Genomic DNA, 24955 nt, shown 5'->3' with positions numbered 1-24955 from the left:
CTATGACAAGCTCATACTGTACAGTACACTGGGTGGGGTAGGCCAGGGCATCGTAGCCATGCTGGCTAGCATACAGCCAATGTATGTCTGTGTTCTCAGTGTCGTAGCCACACCATGATCAGAGACTGTTTGTTTAAATAGATGGCTCATGCTTGTTTGCACAAATTAGTGTAAGTATATAAAACGCAAAGGTATGGAATGGAACCTAAAAGTCTGTGCAGGTCTGCGTGTGTTGATGATGGGATGTGTATGTATGGTTACTGATGTGTGTGAGAGTGTGTATTTATTTACATTATGTGAATCTGAATGGATGCATGATAGAGAAAGTGTGTGCGCACGTGTGTGTGTAAATGTGGGCTTGTGTGTACTGTAGGAGCGCACGTGTGTGTTACCATCTTTGCGTGTGTTTGTTTGTGTGTCTGTTTGCATATTTGTGCAGCAGTCAATGCCAGGAGGGAGCTGCCTTTGGCTCTGACAGAGAGAGCGGCTTAGCGGGGGGGCTCCTGCAACAGCTTGATAAGAACAGCAACAGAAAATAAGCTCCACTCACATCTGAGCACCATCAAATGAGAATACTTCCCCCACGCAGCGAAGCCAGACTGGCAGTGCCAGGAGACTGGTGACCAGGGTCATTAACTTCTTAGGGCTAGGCCCCTTTTTTCTCCACTTCCTGCCTGAATGACGTGCCCAAAGTAAATTGCCTGTAGCTCAGGCCCTGAAGCCAGGATATGCATATAATTGGTACCATTGGAAAGAAAACACTTTGCAGTTTGTAGAGATGTTAACATAATGTAGGAGAATATAACACAATAGATATGGTTGGAGAAAAAACTAAGAAAAACCAACCCACAATCTTTTTTTGGAGAGAGAGAGAGAGAGACCATCCTCTTAGAAATGCAAGAAAAAGGTCATATTGAAAATGAGCTCCCTGGATACAATTCCTATGGCTTCCACGGGGTGTCAGCAGTCTATGTTCAAGGTTTCAGGCTTGTAACTTCAAAAACAAATAAGAAATAACAGTTTTAGTAGAAGGACGCAGTCTTGGAAACTCGTGTTTGCGCGCACCATGAAGACATAATGCACCTACTAAAATCGGTTTCCTATTGAACATACTTCTTTCGGAAAGAAATATTATGGTTTGATTACATTTTAGGGTATCTGAGGAGTAATTAGAAACATATTTTGACTTGTTGAAACAAAGTTTAGGGGTAGATTTTCGGATTCCTTTCTCTGCAAGTTGAATGAGTGGATCACTCAAATCGATGGCGCCAACTAAACAGACTTTTTGGGATATAAAGAAGGATTTTATCTAACAAAACGACACTACATTATAGCTGGGACCCTTTGGATGACAAATCAGAGGAAGATTTTCAAAAAGTAAGTGAATATTTAATCCTTATATGTGAATGTATGAAACCTGTGCCGTTGGGAAAATATTTTGATGTGGGGCGCCGTCCTCAAACAATCGCATGGCATGTTTTCGCTGTAATAGCTACTGTAAATCGGAGAGTGCAGTTAGATTAAAAAGAATTTAAGCTTTCAGCCGATGAGACACTTATATGTACCTAAATGTTTAAAATCCATAATATTAATGATTATTTATTTGAATTGCACTCCCTCCAGTTTCACTGGAAGTTGTCCTGCTAGCGCAACCATTATTAACATACTCCACATGCTGCAGTCACACCAGTCAACACAGCAGAGAGAGACAAACTGTCTGGACTCCAATACAAAACCATGCCCTGTCCTTGTTTCAGTTTGTCATGATTCATTACACAGACTGTATCTGTTTTAACTGTGTGATGATTCAATGTACAGTTACTACAGTAGCCTATAGGCCATCTGAGCAACCCTAAGGTCAATTGTTCAATGACTAAACCTTTGAAATGACACAGCATCTAATGAGTGACCTTATGTCACTGAACGGTGTCCCAGTTCCTCTCCAAGTCCCACTGACGTTAATGATGCTTAGCCTGGCCATGGCCCAGGCCTTGGCTCTGTCTCAGGTTGGTTTTGTAACCAGAAAGTGATTAGTGATGCTACAGTTACATTAGACTGCTGCTGGTACTGATTAAAATAGACCTGACAAGGCAGGCCCTCTCCCCCTTGTCGGTTAAACATGATGTCTACAAGGCTATAGGAGAACACTGTAATACAAATCAATACGCAGCCAGGGACAGGGCTGATACCAGAAGATAACATATAGGGTGGTCACATTTCTGTGACTTCAGGGAAATACAGATTGAGAGACGGCATACTGGTGACCTTATGAAGGTGCTATATGTCATTTTAAATGTGATGTAGGTGATGTAAGACAAGTAGGGGAACAGAATCATTATCAGAGATAGAGAGAGAGAGAGAGAGAGAGAGAGAGAGAGAGAGAGAGAGAGAGAGAGAGAGAGAGAGAGAGAGAGAGAGAGAGAGAGAGAGAGAGAGAGAGAGAGAGAGAGAGAAACAGAGAGGGGGAAAGAGTGAGATAGAGAAAGCAGGCCAGAGAACAAGAGAGCCCAGTGGTGTAGTGGTGTAGTGCTCTGTCCCTCTCTTTTGCAATTGGCAGACTCCGCTTGAATGAAGAGTTCAGCGTGTAATGGACGGGACATAAGTCCTTAGCTGCTCACGCACACACACACACACCCAGGGCCAAAGGAACAGTGACTATACTGTGGGATCAAGATTTTACCCTTATATTCCCCTCATTTGCTCTGACCCAAACTCACAGATGCGATACACACTTGTCATTTGATGCTTCACCCAACAATACCAAGCAGAGTTAGTCTAATAAGGAAGTCAGAAAGAAACATTACAGTGTTTTTGGAGTCTTACTTTTGATGGTGAGGTACATGGATTTGCTGACGTCAGCTCCCACATCGTTGCTGACCTTACACAGGTAGTAGCCGCTGTCCTCCTCCAGCACGTGTTTGATGAGCAGAGAGCCGTTGACCAGCAGCTGGATACGGGAGCCAGAGTTCAGGGCGATGGGCTGGAACTGTGGAACCCCGTTACCTGGGGAAGAGACAGGAGGGACGGGGCCACGAGTCATGGATGATATAACCTGAGATCCACATTTTAAATGCATTTAGCACCTTTCAAAATTGTGTACATATTTGTAAAGGACGTGTAAGTCTACAATATACTCTAATCCTTAATCGGAAACATTGTATTTGGCATAAGCAATGTAAGGTTAACAGCACATGGGGGTGGTGTGCTACAATTTCCCCTTACTAATTTAAATCCAAAGCTACTACTGTTTTTGTTTTTAATGCTCATGTTTTGGGTCAAGACTATTGACAGATGCGCATCCTTATTTGACTTGTACAGTGTGTGTAACGCTTTAGTGACAAAGCTTTAGGGATTTAAGGACAGTAAACATGTATCTTAATGCTGCCCCTAAACCTCAGCAGCTGCTGTGGAGAATGTAGCCACTAAAATGAGGTAATCGTTAAAGAGATAGTGCTCATGTTCAACACCAGAGCAGATTGCTGAGGAAGAAAACAACAAGACTGCAACGTGGCCTTGAAACAAGGAATCAGCCAATAAAATGCAGAGCAGTTTTCTTTACACAAAAAAAGTACTTTTCTTTTCCTTTGTTTTTCCTTGATTTTCTGTCTGTAAGCCATGTTTGGTATCCTTCATGTGAACAACATTGAACATGTAAGCATGTACATTTACAAATCTACACATCAAAGACTGAACATTGTATTGTACATATATTTTGGGGTAAATACAACCTAATCTCCAAAGCATTGGTTTTGTCTTGGTGAAACACAAAGATTAGTATTAGTATGTACATGCTTTTAGTAGGTCAAATATTCTTCATTTGTTGGGCACATCTCCCTGGTGGTGAGGTATTCTTCAGCATACTAGCATACAGCATTATACTTTTCACATATTAGGGAACAAGTTATTTTCTATAATCATCCATGTTTCTGTTGGAGGTAATGTTGGACAGTCTCATTCAAAAGGTCAAAATGACTTCAGTACTGTAGGAAATGTGTAATACTGAAAATGTTCAGGTCAACGAGCTGCCTGGGAATGGAAATCCACTCAGAGCTGTAAGTGGTCTACCTATGTTACAGCAACACATCCAGGCTCGCTCATAGAGTATTAAACATATGTCTGAACTGGGCCAGATATTAGCATGCGATAAAGTTAGCGTGTAAAGATAAGGACATTTAGTGAACTGTGGGTTTTGGTCCTTAATTAAAAATCCAGTCAAGTGCCTATGGTTAGCGAGGGGTCAAGTGGCTGTACTATTCCCGCTCTGCTGCCTTGTAGACGAGAAGAGAGAGAGAGAGAGAGAGAGAGCGAGAGAGGAGGACGTGCTCTTGAATGATGGATTTTGCATATCCAGAGGGAGCTAGCAGTTATGCTAATACCAGCTGACCTTTCCTTCTTCACTGTTCTATCTCTCTGTGGCTCTGCTCTGCTAGCACCTGACTGGGAGAATAAAAAGCATTATCCAGAACCACAACATACAGCAACACACGCACTTATAAATTAGAGGTACATCTCAGATAAAGGCCCCGGCCGAGTCTACACTCTGCCATCGCCGTGGCGACAGACCAAGGATCTGCCAGACATTTTTAATCAGACAGGAGGTCTAAGACATTGAGGAGTGTCTCTCTCACATCAAACCCAATCTCCTCTCGGTCCCAGGGAGCCCAAGTCAAAAACAAATCCCATCAAAGCCTGGCTACTGTCTGTCTGGCCCTGTCCCCACGCCTTTGATGCCCCTCACACGGCCCCCCACACCACCCAATTGGTTGGATTGGTTGTTGTCTCTCATAACCAGGGAAGCTTTCATCCCTGGTTATGGACGAAGCAGCAAACACCTGGGTCCCCTCTTCAGCTATCCAGGTCAAGTGCTGTGCCACTTTGTTCACCTGCTCTCTCACACCTCACTGGTAGCTCCCCCACCTCACAACCGACAGTGGCTGTACACCTGCGACCTGTGACAGTGTGTGTGTACACCTGCAGTTGTTGAACCACATCATACACGGGCTGTGGATGAAACAGATGGAACCCATATGCCTTCAACTACTACTACCGTTACTCCCTCCAAAAGAGCTGCCGTTACATCCCCAAACAATGTCCATTAATACGTTTGTATAACCATTTCATTCATGCTAACAGTCTTCTGATGCTTGAGTTCCATATCTGTTTACCTTTGGAGTGCTTCCATACGAGGGTGGGGCGTGGATAACCCTCAGCAGAGCAGTTGAGGGTCACAGTTTTGCCATAGATCCCATCCTGGTCTGTGGGCTGTACCACAAACTGGGGAGGAACTGGAAGAGCAGAGGGAACCACACACAGACTGACTTACTAGTACTTCTGAGACAGAAAGATAGTAGAAGCGATAGATTGAGAAAAAGAGTGCAGTGGAGAGAAATCCCAGTATAAAGACAGATGAGAAGCAACGGAGAGAGGAGCAGAGAAAGAAACAGAAACAGAGAGAGAAAGAAAGACAGTACGAGTCAGGGAGCGAGAGGAGGGAACCTAAGAGAGATACATCTAGAGACAGAGACAGAGGAACAATGTGCTAGCCTTCTCTCACCCCGGACAATGAGCTGACTCTGGTGCTCAACGGCTGCAGCCTCGTTGCGTGCAATGCAGGTGTAGTTTCCGTTGTGGTCTGGGGACAGGTTGGAGATCCGCAGTGAGCTGGTGAACTCTATGTTGTCGATGGTGACCCCCAGACTGGCAGGGATTGGCCGCCCGTCCTTCTGCCAGGTGATGTCCAGGGGCTGGTCACCTGACATTACCACGCAGGGGATGAAGACGCGTTGACCAATGGAGAACCGCTGGAATGCAAAGGGCTGGATGTACGGTGGAACTGGAAGGGAAGAGGGGGAGAGGTGACCATAACCACATTAGGCTGAGAGACAATACACTATACCGGTAGAATCTCCTGTGTGTCATACTTCAATATTCTATCAATCCCTTTGGTCATTGGAAATCGTTGAATAGACTCTGAACTCAGAAGGACTGAGAGTGAATCATCACGTAATTCCACCTTAGTCATTCCTCCAGTCTAGCCGAACATTCTGTACTCAGAGTCGGAGCAAACAGTGCCAAGAACAGGTGTACTATTCCATAAACACTTGAAGGGGTGATTCTGTATTTTGGTGACTCATGCCACATCAGTCTGTCTAGAAAACCTAACGACCCTCAAGAAGAGAAAAAACAACATGTTATACAAATGAATGGAGAATCAGGCCCCATGCTAGACTAGATAACGACCTAGATGAGAGATCCTGCTCAGTAAGTCCACTGTGGCACCTTCTCAGGGGACTCTCCAGCCATCCCGCAAGTCAGCTGCATTTGAGAATCAATGAGTTAAAATAACACTGAAATAAGCAGCACTTGAGCACTGATTTAATTCACAACAAAGTAGGGATAATGGACTCCTGGGATCTCCCCAGCCGCTTTCAGAATTTGAAGCTTGAGCAGAGCAAATTAACTAAGATACTTGTAGCGGGGAAGTGTTGCTTTATATCATGTGGTCCCCCTTTCCCCCGCCCCGCCCCAGCCTCATCTCCTGGAAATGTTTTAAGCAGTGGCTGCATCATTCATGACATGGATATGAGGCATGGGGAATCACTCGTTAACATTCCCATTACGTATTCTGGGTCTCTGGTAATCAAGCTCAATCGCTACTGTATGTGCAGTCATACTAATGACTCTAATTTAGTCTCACATACCAAAGAAGTGCAGTCATAGCAGTGGTGAATGTCAGGCAGTGTTACTGTAGCTTATGGTTAACAATGTGATGTGATGGCCCTGGCCAATGGGAGTATGACCTGCGAGGTCACTTCCTATCTCTGCCTACAGCGTTGCCATGTTCTACTGTCCACACTCTCATACCTCTTAGAATGCTTATGTAGCACATGGTGATGTGTGTAACCTACTCCTCAGCCTGAAGTGTCCCCACTTGTGCCAGTGAAGAGCAAGCTTTTCACATGGTGCCGACTGGTAAGATGCATCAGGAGGGTGGTCATGTGGGCTAGCAAGACAGAGGTACCAAGTTCGTGCCAGGTATGGGTCGAATTGAGAGGAAGTGGTATTTGCTAAGAAAGCAGTGTGACTTCCTTTACACTTTCCAAATTGTGGTATGCCAGTGTGGATATTAGAAAAAATACCTTGTTTACTGTGTACTGTCACAGTGCATGAGTCAGGGAGGCAGGCTCTTCCTACCTTTGACATTGAGATGGACGCTCTGATTGGTCTCTTGATGAGGTTTGACCAATACCCTGCAGTTGTACTCTCCCTGGTCTAGCTCCTGCACGTTGGACAGCTTCAGAGTGCCGTTGTTCTCGAAGGCCCGCTGCCGGTGGTTAAAGGGGAGCAGGTGGGAGTTCTTATACCACTTGATGGAATAGTATGGGTAGCCAATGACGCGACAGTGGACGTACGCGTCCCGCCCTGCGATGGCTGTGATGTTTTTCATCGGACGGATGCTGGCAGCCCCTAAAAATACAGAGAGGGAGAGAGAGCTCTCTATAAACACATTTATGGGTGAGAGGATTGTGAAATGACAGTCAGCAACATCAAGCCGTATGTATTGACAGCACACCCAAATGTGTTTGTTTTTACCACAGAACCTCATGGTAGACTCTGAAGAGAGGGCTGTGAAATCAGGACCAAATTAGACAAGGACAAGGTAGGGTTGGCTGACAGCTGAAAGACAGAACATTTTAGTGGACAATATTCACTGTATGAGTTATCTGCATTACAAATCCAAGAGCCACTTGAAACTAACTGTCTGGTTGAATAAATAAAGAATACATTCGACAACAAAAAACTAAGTAAGAAACTAACCAAGGAAACAAAAGAGAGAGAACTATAATCCCTTTTGCAGTTTTAAGATAAAACCACCACCACCATAGAAAGATGCAGTACAAAGTTTACCAGTATACACCACACTGGGCTGAAAACCTGCCTGTCAGTAAGGCCTACAAATAAAATAATAATACACTGGTCAAATGTGTTCAAACATCTACACATGGAACAGCAGTGTAAATCAGCTGAAGGGAATCATCTCTGCAACAGTGATCTGTGTAGAGGATCAGATTACTATTAAAGACAGGAAGAGAGGTATTATAGCAAGCAGAATGTCCCTGACCAACAAAGGAGACACAATCAATAGAACAGACATGTTATGGATGGATCACACATACACAAACACACACTGACAAAACATGATTGGTTGTGACCTGGCATTGTCTTTGACAGTATGAGGGACTGACATGCAAACAGGCCAACAACATACGGGCGACTAGAAATAGCAGTGTTAGAATAGAAAAAGCTATAGAACTGGAGTATCACAGTCATACAAAGAGAGGCAATGTGACAAGAGAAATTCACACAGGGATAAAAAACAACATGGAGGAAATTAGGAGAAACTAAACAATGGAGTCCAAAGCTGCAACTGAAACTGAGGAATAAAAGGAAGAAATAAAGAAAGAAAGAAAATGATCTCAAGTAAAAAAGGTTAGGAATATGTCGGCACTTAGCAAAGGAGGGAGAGTAGAACAAAAACCTAAAAGAAACAGGCATTTAACTTGGAAACCAAACAAACATGAGTTAGGTGTATGTTTTTGTTGTTTTGGAGGAGCTGATCTGACAAGCACCTCTTACGTTTATTCGAGCCTGGTGGTAGACCGCCCCGGCCGAGTTCCTGCATGTGCAGCGGTACACCCCTCCGTCCACCTCCTTGGTGTGGGTGATGTTCAGCTGGCTGACCACGTGGCCCTCGTGGGTCTCGTAGTGGCCGGGGTGGTGGTGACTGTCCTTGATGACCGGGTCGTCGTCCAGGTTCCAGGTACAGGAGGGAGGGGGAGTGCCTTTGACGTTACACACCAAGAAGACCGGCTCGTTGGGGTTGACCACCTTCTCACTGAAGGAGGACAGAATCTTCGGAGTGCCGTCTGAAAGGGGAGAGAGAGGGAGACCATGGGTAATGGTTAATAGGATTACAACGGGAGGCTTGGACAGAAGAACCTGACAAATCTCTGCATCATGTACTGTATGAACATTGTAAACGTATTCTACACTGACATTAGTCAGCTAAGGTATCGCTCACATAAAACAATTCAAATAATTCCTTACAAGTGTGAAAATAATGTGCAACACAAAACCAAGAACAATTGTTAATGATAGAAAACAGCTCTATTTTAGAGTGGCCTGCTGTTGCTCTCTGATAACCCTAGCATGTTCTACATCATTATAGATGATCAATATCCTCCTTATACAGTTCCGTGGCCATGCGAGACAGTTGCCCAAGCAACCAGGCTCAGTTAGGCAGTTTAAAGCTGACTGGGGTAGTAACCCTAATAACAGTTGCTGTTCTGCAGGAGCACAACACTGGCCCTGTATCGATCCAGGGCCAAAATCCCTTTCTGCTAAGTCACTGCTGCTGCAACTACACATACAGTGCCAGTCAAAAGCTTGGACACACCTACTCATTCAAGGGTTTTTCTTTATTTCTACTATTTTCTATATTGTAGAATAATAGTGAAGACATCAAAACTATGAAATAACGCATATGGAATCATGTAGTAACCAAAAAAGTGTTAAACAAATCAAAATGTATTTTAGAGTTTAGATTCTTCAAAGTAGCCACCCTTTGCCTTGATGATAGCTTTGCAAACTCTTGGCATTCTCTCAACCAGCTTCACCTGGAATGCTTTTACAACAGTCTTGAAGGAGTTTCCACATATGCTGAGCACTTGTTGGCTGCTTTTCCTTCAGTCTGCGGTCCAACTCATCCCAAACCATCTCAATTGGGTTGAGGTCGGGTGATTGTGGAGGCCAGGTCATCTGACGCAGCATTCCACCACTCTCCTTCTTGGTAGAATAGCCCTTACACAGCCTGGAGATGTGCTGGGTCATTGTCCTGTTGAAAAACAAATGATAGTCCCACTAAGCGCAAACCAGATCGGGATGGCGTATCGCTGCAGAATGCTGTGGTAGCCATGCTGGTTAAGTGTGCCTTGAATTCTAAATAAATCACAGTGTCACCAGCAAAGCACCATCACACCTCCTCCTCCATGCTTCACAGTGGGAACCACACACAGAGATAATCCGTTCACCTACTCTGCATCTCACAAAGACACGGCGGTTAGAACCAAAAATCTCAAATTTGAACTCATCAGACCAAAGGACAGATTTCCACTCGTCTAATGTCTATTGCTTGTGTTTCTTGACCCAAGCAAGTCTCTTCTTCTTATTGGTGTCCTTTAGTAGTGGTCTCTTTGCAGCAATTCTACCATGAAGGCCTGATTCACTCAGTCTCCTCTGAACAGTTTATGTTGAGATGTTTCTGTTACTTGAACTGTGAAGCATTTATTTGGGCTGCAATTTCTGAGGCTGGTAACTCTAATGAACGTATCCTCTGCAGCAGAGGTAACTCTGGTTCTTCCTTCCTGTGGCGGTCCTCGTGAGAGCAAGTTTCATCAAATTTTCCGGATTGACTGACCTTCATGTCTTAAAGTGATGGAGTGTAATTTCTCTTTGCTTATTTGAACTGTTCTTGCCATAATATGGACTTGGTCTTTTACCAAATAGGGCTATCTTCTGTATACCACCCCTACCTTGTCACAACACAACTGATTGGCTCAAACGCATTAGGAAGGAAATTCCACAAATTAATAAGGCACACCTGTTATTTGAAATGCATTCCAGGTGACTACCTCATGAAGCTAGTTGAGAGAATGCCAAAAGTGTGCAACGCTGTCATCAAGGCAAAGGGTGGCTACTTTGAAGAACCTCAAATATAACATATATTTTGATTTGTTGAACACTTTTTTTGCTTACTACATGATTCCATACGTGTTATTTCATAGTTTTGATGCCTTCACTATTATTCTACAATGTAGAAAATAGTAAAAATAAAGACAAAACCTGGAATGAGTAGGTGTGACCAAACGTTTGAATGGTACAGTACATGGACACAAAACATACACACAACATAAAACCGTAACCACTCATGCTATAGTCAACTTCCAAGCAGTACAGTACACATGAAAAAAAAACACATGGTGATATATTCTAACCACTGTGTCATTATAAGAACACCAATATATCAAATAACTGCCATAGTAGCATTGATCTTTATAAGAAACCTGTACTGTAGCTCACCCTCCAAAATGACCTGAACAAAATCCTGAGCGGACATTTTGCTCTTCCTGGCGAAACATTGGTAGGCCCCGCCGTCGCTCTTGGCCATGCCCTCCATGATCAGGTTCTCCCTGCTGATGCCTGTGATCCGCACGTTGTTGCCGGGGTAGATGATCTCTCCGTTACGGTACCACGACAGCTCATACTCATCAGAGCCACTGACACTGCAATGCAAGGACACCTTACTACCCACGCTGCCCTTCACCTTTCGTGGGCTGACCACCGCCTTCAGGGGCTCTGGACACCAGAGAAAATACAGAACACACATCAATAACAACAAACCAAACTGGTGGCCTATGACATTCTTATACCGTGACACAAATATTTTGTTGTAAGAACATTTTCAAAGAAATAGATAAACAAAGTGACAGGGCTAGAGCAGCTAACGCAGAAACATCATGGCACCCAGGCTGTGATAGCTCCTGATGTGTGAGTGTGATGTGGTGTTTGGACTCACGCTTGACCAGAAGCCGTCCCACCACCTCAGCGTTGCCATAGCTGTTCCACACTTCACACACATAGGTGCCAGAGTCAGTGGGCTGGGCGCTCTCTATCAGCAGGCCCGTGACACTCTGGCGGAAACGTGTGTCGGGCTCCAGGGGGCTGTTGTCCTTCAGCCAGCGGTACTTGGGCATGGGATGGCCCGACGCCTTACAGGGCAGCTCCACCCGATGGGACGCCATGACCTCCCGACGGTCAAAGCCATCCAGAATCCCAGGCTCTGAGTTGGTGGGATCTTATGAGAGATAAGAGAGAGAAGTTGTTATGATAAGAATAGAGTTCACTATTAGAAGAGATAGTGTTGCGATCGAATTTACCGTGTTGTGGACTTTGCAGTGTATGAAGATGCAGAAGTTTCTGATGTATTACTGCAACATGGTGTACTGCACAGATATCTAGATGTTTCTGGGGTACCGTTATTTAGGGTATTTAGGGCAGCACAGACTGACCTGACACAAAAAGCCGGGCGCTGTTGCTTTGCCTGGTCTCGCCCGTGTAGCGATGCCGTGTGGTGCAGCGGTAGTTATACAATCCATCCTCATTCTGGACGTCCAGAATATACAAGGCTCCTGTGGTTGTGATGAGAAATCTAAGTCCTGGAAGAGAAAAAGAGAGAGAAAGAAAGGAGGGATTATTCACATAAAAAAATACAGGAGCCAATCAGCTCATAGGAAGCTACTGTAGTACGCCATCCAGCTGGAAAAGACACCCGGTCCCGCATAATCCATGGCATTCACAAACAGTACTGAATTATCTAGATAAGTTCTATTATGCATACATATCCTTAAACATATCATACCAAGACCTTTTACCTGAGATAACCTTTACATTTGACCTCTGCCCTCCCTAGCTCCAGTAATCTATCTGGTCTAAACCTCTGCTACAGCAACCAAATCCTCTTTGGGTGTCACTAGCAGTTCAGTCTGTGCAGTAATATTATGTTAATTCTGGGGATCAAACCCGACTGAGTGGGGTTGTCAACATCCATAAGGAATGATACCTTCCTCTCGCAATCATATGCACGCGTTATCCCCAGGAGAGCAGATTGATGTCAAAACTGATCGAAAAAGCAATTTACAGGAGATTGTCTTCACTGTGCTGTGGCGAGCATGCTAAGACAGAGACAGCTTAGTGAGCATTTAGGCCCCAAGGAACACCAGCCAGGGGCAGCTTCAGTTAAAACCAGCTACAGTAGCAGGGCTGTGCCTTGTCTCTGGCAACGAGGAAGGTGTCTTTAGATAAAGCCTGATAAAAATGGACTGTAAAACATCATGCACCATTGTGGCCTGAAATCTACAGAGAATCAATGACAAGTCAAGCATAGGATATCAGTGTTTTTTTGGCAAAGTTATCAATTGGTAAAAAATACAAAAGAACCGGATAAAGAAATATTTTACCTGCCTTTATTATTGGCATATTTGATAATTCATTCGTTATCTATTGTTCATACAAATAAAAATAAATAAAAAATCCACTTATGAAAGGTAGTAAAAATAAGGAGAGGGAGGAGAGGGAGAAAGAGTCTGCAGCTATTGTACGAGTTGACCTAGTTAGAATAGACACCAGAGTCCATGGATTTGATATCCTGAAGGGGTTTCTAGCTCCTGATTTAAATGCAGTTGTGTGACGGGCAACCAGCAGTGTGATCTGTAGAGGGAGGGTGGTGTGTGTGTGTGCGTGCCCTTATCATTGCCAGGCATTTCTTTAAAGGTTGAGGAGATCAGATACATCAAAATGATATCTCTTTCATATTGATATTCATAAATGATATGTATGATTTACTTCTTCAATATTCAATATTGTCACAATACATTGTTCAATCAAAGTGAAAATATAAAATGGTGTGATTTGTATCAGAGTATTTGATATCACCAACATAGGCCAATAACAATTATGTAAAACAAAGTTTGCTTTTTTAAAGGTTCTCCATTTTGATTCTGTCTTTGGTACAATGCAATCTCACAGTGGAATCCATCTTGTGCGAGACAAAATGGTATTTCTCTCTAGCCACTGAGCAGCCTGTGTTCTGCAGCAATTTTCTCCCCAAGCACCTCCATGCTCCTCCAGTGTCTTTTAAGCTGTCAGACCTCTGTTATTGTGTTATGACAAACTGAAGAGCAGGGAGAGGGGATGCTAGAGAGAAGACAGGGCTCAGCAGACTGCAGCAGAAAATCAAAATGAAAGAAAGTCTATTGTCTTTGTCTCTCCTATCTCGCTCTCCTTTCTATTAGTCTTTCTCTCTCCTTGCCTCTGACTCCTTCTCCACCATCTGGCTTTTGATTTCACAGCATTCAGCAATATTCTGTCCCTATCAATGTTAGCCTGTATCAGATCCTCCAGACATACAGTACTGTTATACACCGAGTATACACAGAGTATAACAAACATTAGGACCACCTTCCTAATATTGAGTTGGACCCCACCCCCTTTTGCCTTCAGAACACCCTCGACTAGTTGGGGCATGGACTCTACAAGGTGTCAAAAGCGTTCCACAGGGATGCTGGCCCATGTTGACACCAATGCTTCCCACAGTTGCGTCAAGTTGGCTGGATGTCCTTTGAGTGGTGGACAATTCTTGATACACACAGGAAACTGTTAATGCTGTGTAAAAAAACACAGCGTTGCAGTTCTTGACACAAACCGGTGCTCCTGGCACCTACTACCATACCCTGTTCAAAGGCACTTAAATATTTTGTCTTGAATGGCACACATACACAATCCATGTCTCAATTGTCTCAAGGTTTAAAAATCCTTATTTAACTGGTCTCCTCCCCTTCATCTGCACTGATTGAAGTGGATTTGACATCAATAAGGGGTCATAGCTTTCACCTGGATTCACCTGGTCAGTCTATGTCATGGAAAGAGCAGGCGTCCTTAATGTTTTATATACTCAGAATATTTGCATGTATAGATTAAGCTTCTGAACCTGAGGTGAAATCATTGAAACAGGCAGCCTGGTGTTTGTGATAAAGGCAGAGCATCAAAAGAGCCAGGAGTGCTGCGTAGTCTTCCACGTGCAGCCCAGCCCTGCCCTGGTCTTCCCAGCCCTGCCGTGCCCAACCCTTCCCAGCCCTGTCCAGCCCAGCTCAGCCCAGCTCCACACATTCCCTTCCCAGCCCTGCTGATCTGAAGGAGCTAGCTCTCCCTTCGTTCTCCAGAAACACACTTAATCTAATCACCCTCACTTTGCCCGGGACTAAATCGAATTTCTCCCGACTTGCATACTAAGAATGCTAAATAAGACTTGCATACTAAGAATGCTAAATAAGACTTGCATACTAAGAATGCTAAATAAGACTTGCATACTAAGAATGCTAAATAAGACTTGCATACTAAGAATGCTAAATAAGACTTGCATACTAAGAATGCTAAATAAGACTTGCATACTAAGAATGCTAAATAAGACTTGCATACTAAGAACGCTAAATAAGACTTGCATACTAAGAATGCTAAATAAGACACGACTTGTAGATGAGAATGTGCATCCTCCTTTTTAAGGGAAGGGGGTTCTGTGTAAAGCCCAGTCCTCCAGTGGGTTTCCCCATCCTGGTTAAGCCTGTGCCTCCTCCTCGGACCAGGCCTCCAGTGGGTCTCCCCATCCTGGTCTGTCCTGTGCCTGCTCCACAGACCAGGCCTCCAGTGGGTCTCCCCATCCTGGTCTGTCCTGTGCCTGCTCCACGGACCAGGCCTCCAGTGGGTCTCCCCATCCTGGTCTCTCCTGTGCCGCTTCCACGGACCAGGCCTCCAGTGGGTCTCCCCATCCTGGTCTCTCCTGTGCCGCTTCCACGGACCAGGCCTCCAGTGGGTCTCCCCATCCTGGTCCGTCCGGTACCACCTCCCAGGACTAGGCCTCCAGAGTGGCCCGCCTGTTCGGAGCTGCCAGAGTGGCCCGCCTGTTCGGAGCTGCCAGAGTGGCCCGCCTGTTCGGAGCTGCCAGAGTGGCCCGCCTGTTCGGAGCTGCCAGAGTGGCCCGCCTGTTCGGAGCTGCCAGAGTGGCCCGCCTGTCGGGCTGCCGGTGGCCCGCGCGGAGCTGCCAGAGTAGCCCGCCTGTCCGGATCTGCCAGAGTGGCCCGCCTGTCCGGATCTGCCAGAGTGGCCCGCCTGTCCGGATCTGCCAGAGTGGCCCGCCTGTCCGGATCTGCCACTCTGGCAGTGCCTTATGCACCAAACCAGCAGGTCTCTCAGAGTGGCCCGCCTGTCCGGATCTGCTAGAGTGGCCCGTCTGTCCGGATCTGCCAGAATGGCCCGCCAGACGGGCGCAGCAAGGGACACCCGCCAGCCGGGCGCAGCCATCGCCGCCCGCCACCCGGGCGCAGCCAGGCTCGTCCGCCAGCTGGGCGCAACAAGGGTCGCCCGCCAGCCGGGCGAAGTCAGGGTCGCCCACCAGACCTTCGAGCCGCCGCCGTAAGAAGGCCCACCCAGACCCTCCCCTTCAGTGTCAGGTTTTGCGGCCGGAGTCCGCACCTTGGAGGGGTACTGTAACACCCTGGCCATAGAGAGGGGTTTTTTGTTCTTTATTTTGGTTAGGCCAGGGTGTTACATTGGGTGGGCGTTCAATGTTCTTTTTCTTTGTTTTTGTATTTCTTTGGCACAGCTGAAGTTCGTTGTTGTTGATTGGGAGTCACACATAAGTGCATGTTTTTCCGTTGGGGTTTTGTGGGTAATTGTTTCTGTTTAGTGTTTGCACCTGACAGGACTGTTTGGCTGTCGGTTTTCTCTTTTCTTGTTTTTGTATAGTGTTCACGTTGTGCAATTAAATATTCAATGATGAACACTAACTCCGCTGCACCTTGGTCTACTTTATCTCACGACAGCCGTTACATTCTGGCTACTCTGGTGACTTAGACTGTGTTTCCCAGTTCCATAGAGAGATGACGGATAGGATCATTCTGGCCATGTGGCTTCCCAATGGGCACAGAAATCAATTCAACGTCTATTCCACATTGGATCAACGTAATTTCATTTAAATGACATGGAAACAACGTTGATCCAACCAGTGTGTGCCCAGTGGGTTAGCTCTGATCTTATTGGTAGAGTGAATCTACACACAGCTGTGTATTCAACTTTGCCAACAGCTAATGTGTGATAGGGAGACTAAAGCAATATGCTAAGACACAATTACAGACCTGTAGTCAAAGACATGGAAATAGCAGTACAAAATGTTACAATGCCCAAAAGCATTGTCGAAAACCTCATTGGGAAAAATGTATGGGAAATAGGTGTGGACATTGTAGGGACAGGGATCTTGGCTCCGCCTGCTCCTCCACACCCTCTCCTTGTCCTCCTGGACAAGATGTTCTTTTCTGACTGCATGTTCGGAGACTAATTGGTGGCTGCTCCGAGGTCAGCGTGCCGGAGATCTGTTCTGATCTCTAATCTGGTATAATTGAGGTCAGGTCACTGGGCTGCTGACCTCACCATGCAGGGACAGGGAGTCAGGGAGCTCCTCCTCAGCCTATAGCGCAGTAGGGCGGATGCATGGACACCCGGCTGGCTGACAACATGGCTCCATCATGGCTGTCATAGTGTACGTCGGCTACATTCACCAACAGCCCAGTTCTCACACCCTGGATAATATAAAATACTCTGCCCTCTCTCTGGACCTTCCTCTCCTTCATCCACCGCTCAGTCCCTCTTCCCATTTTAACCTCCTTCCCACCTCTTTCTGTCCTCTTTCTGTCCTATCTCTGTCCTCTGTCTGTCCTCTTTCTGTCCTCTCTCCCTATTCAGCTACATGTACAGTATGTGTCCTGACTCCTGTTATTTGAGGTTAGAGGGGTTTGCAAGCCATCCTGTAGATATAATAATCCTATCTCTTCCAGTACCCAGTGCCCAGCCCACTAGACAGCTGGCCCAGCCACACCACACCGACCCACGTGTAGGGTAGGGACTCAGCGCACTGTGGAGCGTTAATAATGAATGTGTGTGGAAGGGTGACGAAGCGTGTCACCATCTCCCCTCTTCTCCTTTGTGCTACATCAAAACACCACTTAAGGACACATAGTAACTCCTTTGATCCGTCAATCAACCCTAATCCTCTCAAAGATCAAAGATCTGTAAAATCAAGAAGTGATTTTAGAGGAATTATTTGATGGCCTGTAAAGAAAGCGTCCTCCATTTTGCAGTGAGTGACTGGTGTTATTTACCTCTCCTCAGTAAATTAAAGATGCCTTTTTATTCATCATAAATCATTCAGCTGGGTTGAATCAATCCATGCAAAAAATGCCCAGCTGTCATGAGATGAACTATGCATATTTAAACACAAATCTTACATGTGAAATATGTCATTTGAATAAATCATGCAGATTTTTTTTCTACTCTCTTTAGTTTTGATCAAAGTTCTGGTTTGAACCTGTGATTCAGGACTATATTTGAAGGATAGGACTTTATCTGAAATAGCATATAGAATGAATGTACAGTATTTTACAGAAGAAAACTCTTAAAATAGCAAACAAAAGCATATGCTATACAGTAAGTCTGATATGCTAGTACCAATTATGGCTAGATTATACAACAATAAAAAACATATGCCAGTGGACTCTTGAAGAGGTTGACCTCCCAGCCTTGCTCACTACACGATGAGAGACAGACGGCAATTCAAATCCTAGTTTGGATTGTGAAGGAGCGTATAAAAAAATGCTGGTAGCCACTAACACATATGAACAGTGTAGTAGAGTATAGAAGGACCTGTACAGTACCTAAGCACAACCAACAATGGTTGTCCTGAATTAGCTTGTTTTACACATGAATAACTGACTGAACAAAAGTTGAAATGCAGCTTGTTAGTATTTCAAACTCCTTCTTCAAGTTGTGATATCAATGAGCCTTCAACCCTTCTTAGTAATACAAGACCTATACAGGAGATTATTGGACTATACTAGCCTCAACAGAGGCATCAACAGAGCTCCAGCCTGCAAAACCTCTGGGACCTGAGTTGTTCAGTACTGTGGATCCTATAAACACACAGCCTTAGGGCTCAGACAGACCAATAGCGTTTGCTGGCTGAGAGTACTTAGCACCTCAATGTAATTTGTGAACCAAGTGTGTACTGATTTTACATGTAGAATCGCATGAAAAATGTCGGCAGTTTGACGTTCTACAGTGGGTGGTCCCTAAAACACAGTGCGCTGAAAGATCGGCAGACGAATGGTAGATGCACATTCAGTGCGATGTGTGTGTGAGCCTTTAGTTTGAGCCTGGCTAGGCACAGAGGCAGCAGGCAGGCAAGGAGCTACTGTGTTGTACTTGCATGTATAATTAATCCACCTTCACTCCATGTTCTCTCTGCATACCTGGTGCCATTGTGGAGGTGTTCTCCCTCCGTGCCATTCCGCGACCACGCACCAACCAACCGCTCTCATCTCCACACGATACTGCATAATGAGGGAGTGCTATTCTTTCTCTCTGACTCCTGGCCTGATGAAAGGTATTCAAAGTTCTCTTTTATTTCTTTCTTCCCTCTGCTCTGACAACAACAGAGGCTCCGTGCTGCTTTCACGCAACCAGAAGCCAAGGTCAGAACAGTGCAGAAAGAGAGAGAGACAGGCTAGCCACCTTTAGATGTACTCTACTACAGCTGGCTCCTTGTATCAGCACCTCTAGCCAACAGTGAGAAAACGTTCCTGGATTAGCTTTGGTTGTTGATGTGGACTGAGCATGGTGGGATTTTAGCTGGGAGGTGTGATTTTTGTATGTGGGTGTAATCTTCTTCATGGCAGTTAGTTATCCCTGAGAGATGCCTGGTGGGCTGGCTAATGTTAGCTTCAACACAAACAGACAGCACACTGCAAGCAAAACCAATCAACTGGGAGGACAAAGGCCGGTGTTTGCTCCAGCCAGAGACAACAACATTCACACTTCTCTCTGTCAAATTATTACCTCTTGTCTGAAATGTCTTTGTATCAGAGAGCAACATTCTGTGTAGGCTACAAGAGAGAGGACAGCCAATGCCACAGGAAACCCTGTACGTTTCACATTAAACCAGCTAACTAACACCACAGCTGGAAACACTTCCACTGGCACTAAATGTATATTTGACGATGTAGAATATCCACAGATTGTAAAATGAGTAATTACATTTAGCACTCTATTTTCACCAACCAACAGTTCTGTGAGTTTATATGGGCTCTGGGCTAAATAATGTGCCATGAGCAGTCTGCCATCATAACCTCATTATTGCAGCAGCTTAAAAACAGCAATTAACACATTTCCATCCCATCAGACGACACTAATTTGTGAATTTCATTCTCTCTCCATGCAGTCCCCAACCAGAGAGAAACAACCGTATTCTCCACTGAGCTACTGGCAACACCAAATCCACATATATAAAGCTGATGAAATTGCTTATGGTAATTGAGGTTATTTTAAAGCTAGGTTTAAGCTTTAAATTAAACTTTAATGAAATTAAAAGTTTATAATTTTGGGGTTTGTTTTGGCCTCTATTTCATAAAACAAAAGTGAGGCTGGAAATAAATTGAACCTGCTATAGAAATGTTCATGATGTAGCATTGTGCCGTTTTAATGTCATATGTTGAACAATGTTGAACATCCTTTTACTGTCTATAATGCTGAACTGTTATGGACTACTGAGTTCCTCCAAGCGCTCTCTCTCTCTATCCAAGACAAAGGGTCATAAAGTGGGCCTTCACACCTAGGTGTGATACCATGTGACCTCACAGGACTACAAAAGGGTTCTGACGTCTCCCCCTCACTCGTTTAGCCTCTTATCCTGCTGGACGTCTCAACCTGGACCTCTCAAACTGGACTTCTATCGAGGAGGGAGAAGAACCTCCATGTTCAGTAGGCTGACAACAGGGCCTGGACCTTCACCTTTAATGGCAAGAACTAGTGAACTGATAAGTCAGGGAAAAAGTACATGTTGGGGAATAGTACCTGTAATCCAGTCCAGAAACTAGGATGGAAGAGCCCATGAACTAAACAGTCTCAGAAGGAGACTTAGTCTTTAAAGAGCTAGTGCGGCCTGAACTGTACATTTAAGCTAACCTTCTTCAAGGAAAGAAGGAGAAGACAATTTAGAGCACAGCCTCTGCAACTCAAAGGAAGAGCCAGCAGACAGAGTAACCTGGGACACAACCCAGAGGAGCAGCACATGAGGGGCCTTCCAAACTCAGAGGAAAGGAGCAATAAACCACCACAAAGAAACCCCTCAAGTAAGGACAAAGGAGGACACACTGCCATCTTGCCTTTGTTCACCTCCATGTGGCCTAACTAGAGCGAGGGACAACAAACTGTTCACAGACTGAGTATCACATCTTTAATATTCAGATATCTTGGTCTCTTTCTTGTCTTTCATTCTATTTTTATGATCCCTCATTATTTTGGTGAATATTTTGATTAGCGTTATTAAATGTTGATTGTATAAAGAACTTGTGTTTGTCTTTTATTCTGGAAAATAACTACAATAGATTCTTAAATAATTCATACTTTCAGATTAAATCAATGCATTACTATTATTCAAATTTTAGTCTTACAAAGTTATTGTAAATAACTCATAAGTCAAGTCATAGAATACCAATTTTGTCCAAGAAAGGACTGGTGCCCCATTAATAATTTCATAGCGATAAACATTCACACTGCCTTACAATGCAGTATCTTTGTAGACAAATTACTGCCCCCACACACAACTGGAAGCACCTGTGAAGGGAGTCTACTTGGTAAGAGAAGTAGGTTTTTATCAGCACCCAAAACCATCATGTGAATTTATTTGACCATGGGAAAAAGCTCCTCCTATGTACTGTAAATACTGCAGTGCAGTTCCATTGAATTGGGCCCTATGTCTATTACCCCCTTGACTGTTCTCCTACAGTATTTTTGTCTGAGTGAGTAGAGTTCTGGACATTAGTATACGGGTTGTCTACATCAGTCTCCCAGAGATGCAGCTGAATGATAGGCCTAACCATGAGGCTCGACACTGAATCTGAAGCTCTGGCTTTTAATAGGGTCTGTTCTCAGTAATTATGCTGACACAATTTGATCAGTGCAGGCTAAGTATCTTCATCTGAAGGAGATGGGGGGAAATTAACGCTGATGTAATAAGTACCATTTGTCACTATTAAGACGGAGGTGTTGACAACAACTGACGTTGTCAGGGAAACGGTTGTCTCTCCCTCACTTCCAGCAAGCACCCCATCCCCCCAAAATAATCAGTGGTGGAAAAAGTACCCAATTGTCATACTTGAGTAAAAGTAAAGATACCTTAATAGAAAATGACTCAAGTAAAAGAGAAAGTCACACAGTAAAATACTACTTGAGTAAAATACACTTAACTATCAAAAGTAAATGTAACTGCTAAAATATACTTAAGTATCAAAAGTACAAGTACAAGTATAAATAATTTCAAATTCCTCATATTAAGCAAACCAGACGGCACCATTTCTTAGTTTTTTATTTATTTATGGATAGCCAGGGCACACTCCAACACTCAATCATAATTTACAAATGAAGCATGTGTGTTTAGTGAGTCCGCCAGATCAGAGGCAGAAGGGATGACCAGGGATGTTCTCTTGATAAGTGCATGAATTGGACCATTTTCATGTCCTGCTAAGCATTCAAAATGTAACAAATACTTTTGGGTGTCAGGGAAAATGTATAGAGTAAAAAGAAGATTATTTTCTTTAGGAATGTAGTGAAGTAAAAGTTGTAAAAAATATAAATAATAAAGTAAAGAACAGATACCCCAAAAAACCTACTTAAGTAGTACTTTAAAGTATTTTTACTTAAGTACTTTACACCACTGCAAAAATGGAGTCAAATACTGTACTCTGCAGTACACACATGCATGCAAAATAACCATTATTCCTCAGGGCGCTGTGTATCAGGCAGTCCCCCGTCATGATTGAGAGCTTCTGTATGCTGCCTTGAGCTGCCGTACTTCAACACTGGGGGGTGCAGTCACTGCTACACACTGGCCTGGCTAGTATCGGCTTTGGAAATAGTTTGCAATAAACAATGCACGAAGCCCACATGAAACAACATGAAATAGTGGTAATAAATCTGTCAATCGATTACAGCACAGAGGGAAAAAAAAGCCATTAAAGTATTGACAATGCATTTCATAAATTATGCATGGTTTGTCAGATCACTGAATCAAATCTTATTTGTCACATGTGCCGAATACAACAGGTGTAGACTTTATTGTGATATGCTAACTTACAAGCCCTTTCCCAACAATGCAGTTAGAAAGTAAGAAAAAATAGCAAAAATAAATAAAAAAGGAAATGCTAACACAATAAAGTAATGAGGCTCTATCCAAGGAGTACTGGTACCGAGTCAATGTGCATGTAGGTCAGGGTAAAAGTGACTAGGCAGTCAAGATAGATAATAAACACAGTAGCAGCAGCGTATGTGAAGAGTGTGAAAGTGTATCTACAGTGCATTTGGAAGCAGACCCCTTGACTTTCTCCACATTTTGTTATGTTACAGCCTTATTCTAAAATGGATTAAATATACTTTTTCCTGATCAATCTACACACAATAGCCATTTCTGACAAAGCAACAACAGGTTATTAGAAATTTGGGCAAATTTATTACAAATAATCTGAAATATCACATTTACATAAGTATTCAGACCCTTTACTCAGTACTTTGTTGAAGCACCTTTGGCAGCGATTACAGCCTCGAGTTTTCTTGGGTATGACGCTACAAGCTTGGCACACCTGTATTTGGGGCGTTTCTCCCATTCTTCTCTGCAGATCCTCTCAAGCCCTGTCAGGATGGATGGGGAGCTTCGCTGCACAGCTATTTTCAGGTTTCTCCCGAGATGTTAGATCAGTTCAAATCCGGGCTCTGGCTGGGCCACTCTGGCTGGGCCACTTGTCCCGAAGCCACTCCTGCGTTTTCTTGGCTGTGTGGTTAGTGTCGTTGTCGTGTTGGAAGGTGAACCTTCGACCCACTATGAGGTCCTGAGTGCTCTGGAACAGTTTTCATCAAGGATCTCTCTGTACTTTGCTCCGTTCATCTTTCCCTCGATCCTGACTAGTCTCCCAGTCCCTGCCGCTGAAAAACATCCCCACATCATGATGCTGCCACCATCATGCTTCACCGTAGGGATGGTGCCAGGTTTCCTCCAGACGTGACACTTGGCATTTAGGCCAAAGAGTTAAATCTTGGTTTCATCAGACCAGAGAATCATGTTTCTCATGGTCTGAGTATCACGACTCTGGATATGACCCAGATGCAGGCACAGGAGGAGGATGGTTCGGTTGTCAGAATATTTTTTATGACAAAAGGGCAGGTCGAGGGCAGGCAGAGGTTTGTAATCCAAGGCAGAGTAAAAAAGGGCCAGGATGGCAGCCAGGGTCAGGACAGATAGGAAGGTCAGAACTGGAAAGACTAGAAAACAAGAACTAGAGAGAAGGTAACACACAAAAAACACACTGGGACGACTTGACGAGACAAGACGAACTGGCAACAGACAAACAGAAAACGCAGGTATTAATACACAGACAATGGGATAATGGGGAAAAATAGGAGACACCTTGTGGGGGGTGGAGACAAGCACAAGACAGGTGAAACAGATGTGACAGTACCCCAACTCCTGGCATCCTATCTGGGCACATACCTGGTTGACCGGGGTGTCGGCGGCGGAACTCAGTGATGAGGGCTGGGTCCAGGATGTTCCTAGAGGGACCCAGCACCTCTCCTCCGGGCCATAACCCTCCCAGTCAACCAGGTACTGGAATCCCCTGCCCTGAGGGGAAATGTTCAGGAGGCGCTTCACCATGTACGCCGGATGGCCGTCGATGAGACGGGATTAGGGGTGGGCCTGGAAACAGGAGACAAGGGTTGTGAGACAAAGGTTTAATCCTAGACACATGGAAAGTGGGATGTATATGGAGGGTACGGGGCAACAGAAGACGAACAGCAGAGGGTCTAAAGACTTTAGAGATGGGGAATGGACCAATAAAACGGGTGGACAGCCATACCCTCTGCCCCGGGCCGATAGCGGGGAGCCGGGGTCCGGTGGGGATCCGCCTGTTTCTGATACCTGGAGATGGTCTTAAGAAGAGCAGACCGGACTCTCTTCCAGGTATGCCGACAGCAGTGGACGAACATCTGGACCGAGGGTATGCTGACCTCTTGGGTTACCAGCGGGGGCTGGTAACCCAAGGAACATTTGAAGGGCGAGAGTCCAGTGGCTGAGCAGGGAACGGAGTTGCGGGGGTACTCCACCCACACAAGTTGCTGGCTCCAGGTGGTGGGGTTGGCAGAGACGAAGCAATGAAGAGTAGTCTCCAGGTCCTGATTGGCTCGCTCC

General features: G+C 44.7%; 1 protein-coding gene across 1 annotated transcript in view; it reads right to left on the bottom strand.

Moving 5' to 3' along the window:
- LOC106612992 (cell adhesion molecule DSCAM) overlaps nucleotides 1-24955 on the bottom strand; it is a 171420-nt gene that overhangs the window by 58740 nt on the left and 87725 nt on the right. Inside the window, exons 4-11 of the mRNA XM_014214775.3 lie at nucleotides 12129-12275; nucleotides 11636-11914; nucleotides 11140-11415; nucleotides 8631-8927; nucleotides 7195-7467; nucleotides 5555-5833; nucleotides 5166-5285; nucleotides 2824-3003 (exon numbers count right to left, since the gene is read on the bottom strand). Of these exons, the coding sequence (XP_014070250.2) occupies nucleotides 2824-3003; nucleotides 5166-5285; nucleotides 5555-5833; nucleotides 7195-7467; nucleotides 8631-8927; nucleotides 11140-11415; nucleotides 11636-11914; nucleotides 12129-12275 (1851 nt within the window). The remainder of the gene's footprint in view (nucleotides 1-2823; nucleotides 3004-5165; nucleotides 5286-5554; nucleotides 5834-7194; nucleotides 7468-8630; nucleotides 8928-11139; nucleotides 11416-11635; nucleotides 11915-12128; nucleotides 12276-24955) is intronic.

Source organism: Salmo salar, chromosome 09, assembly GCF_965601325.2.
Source record: "Salmo salar chromosome 09, fSalSal1, whole genome shotgun sequence".
Taxonomy (NCBI): Eukaryota; Metazoa; Chordata; class Actinopteri; order Salmoniformes; family Salmonidae; genus Salmo; species Salmo salar.
This window is presented reverse-complemented; position numbering and strand designations above follow the sequence as displayed.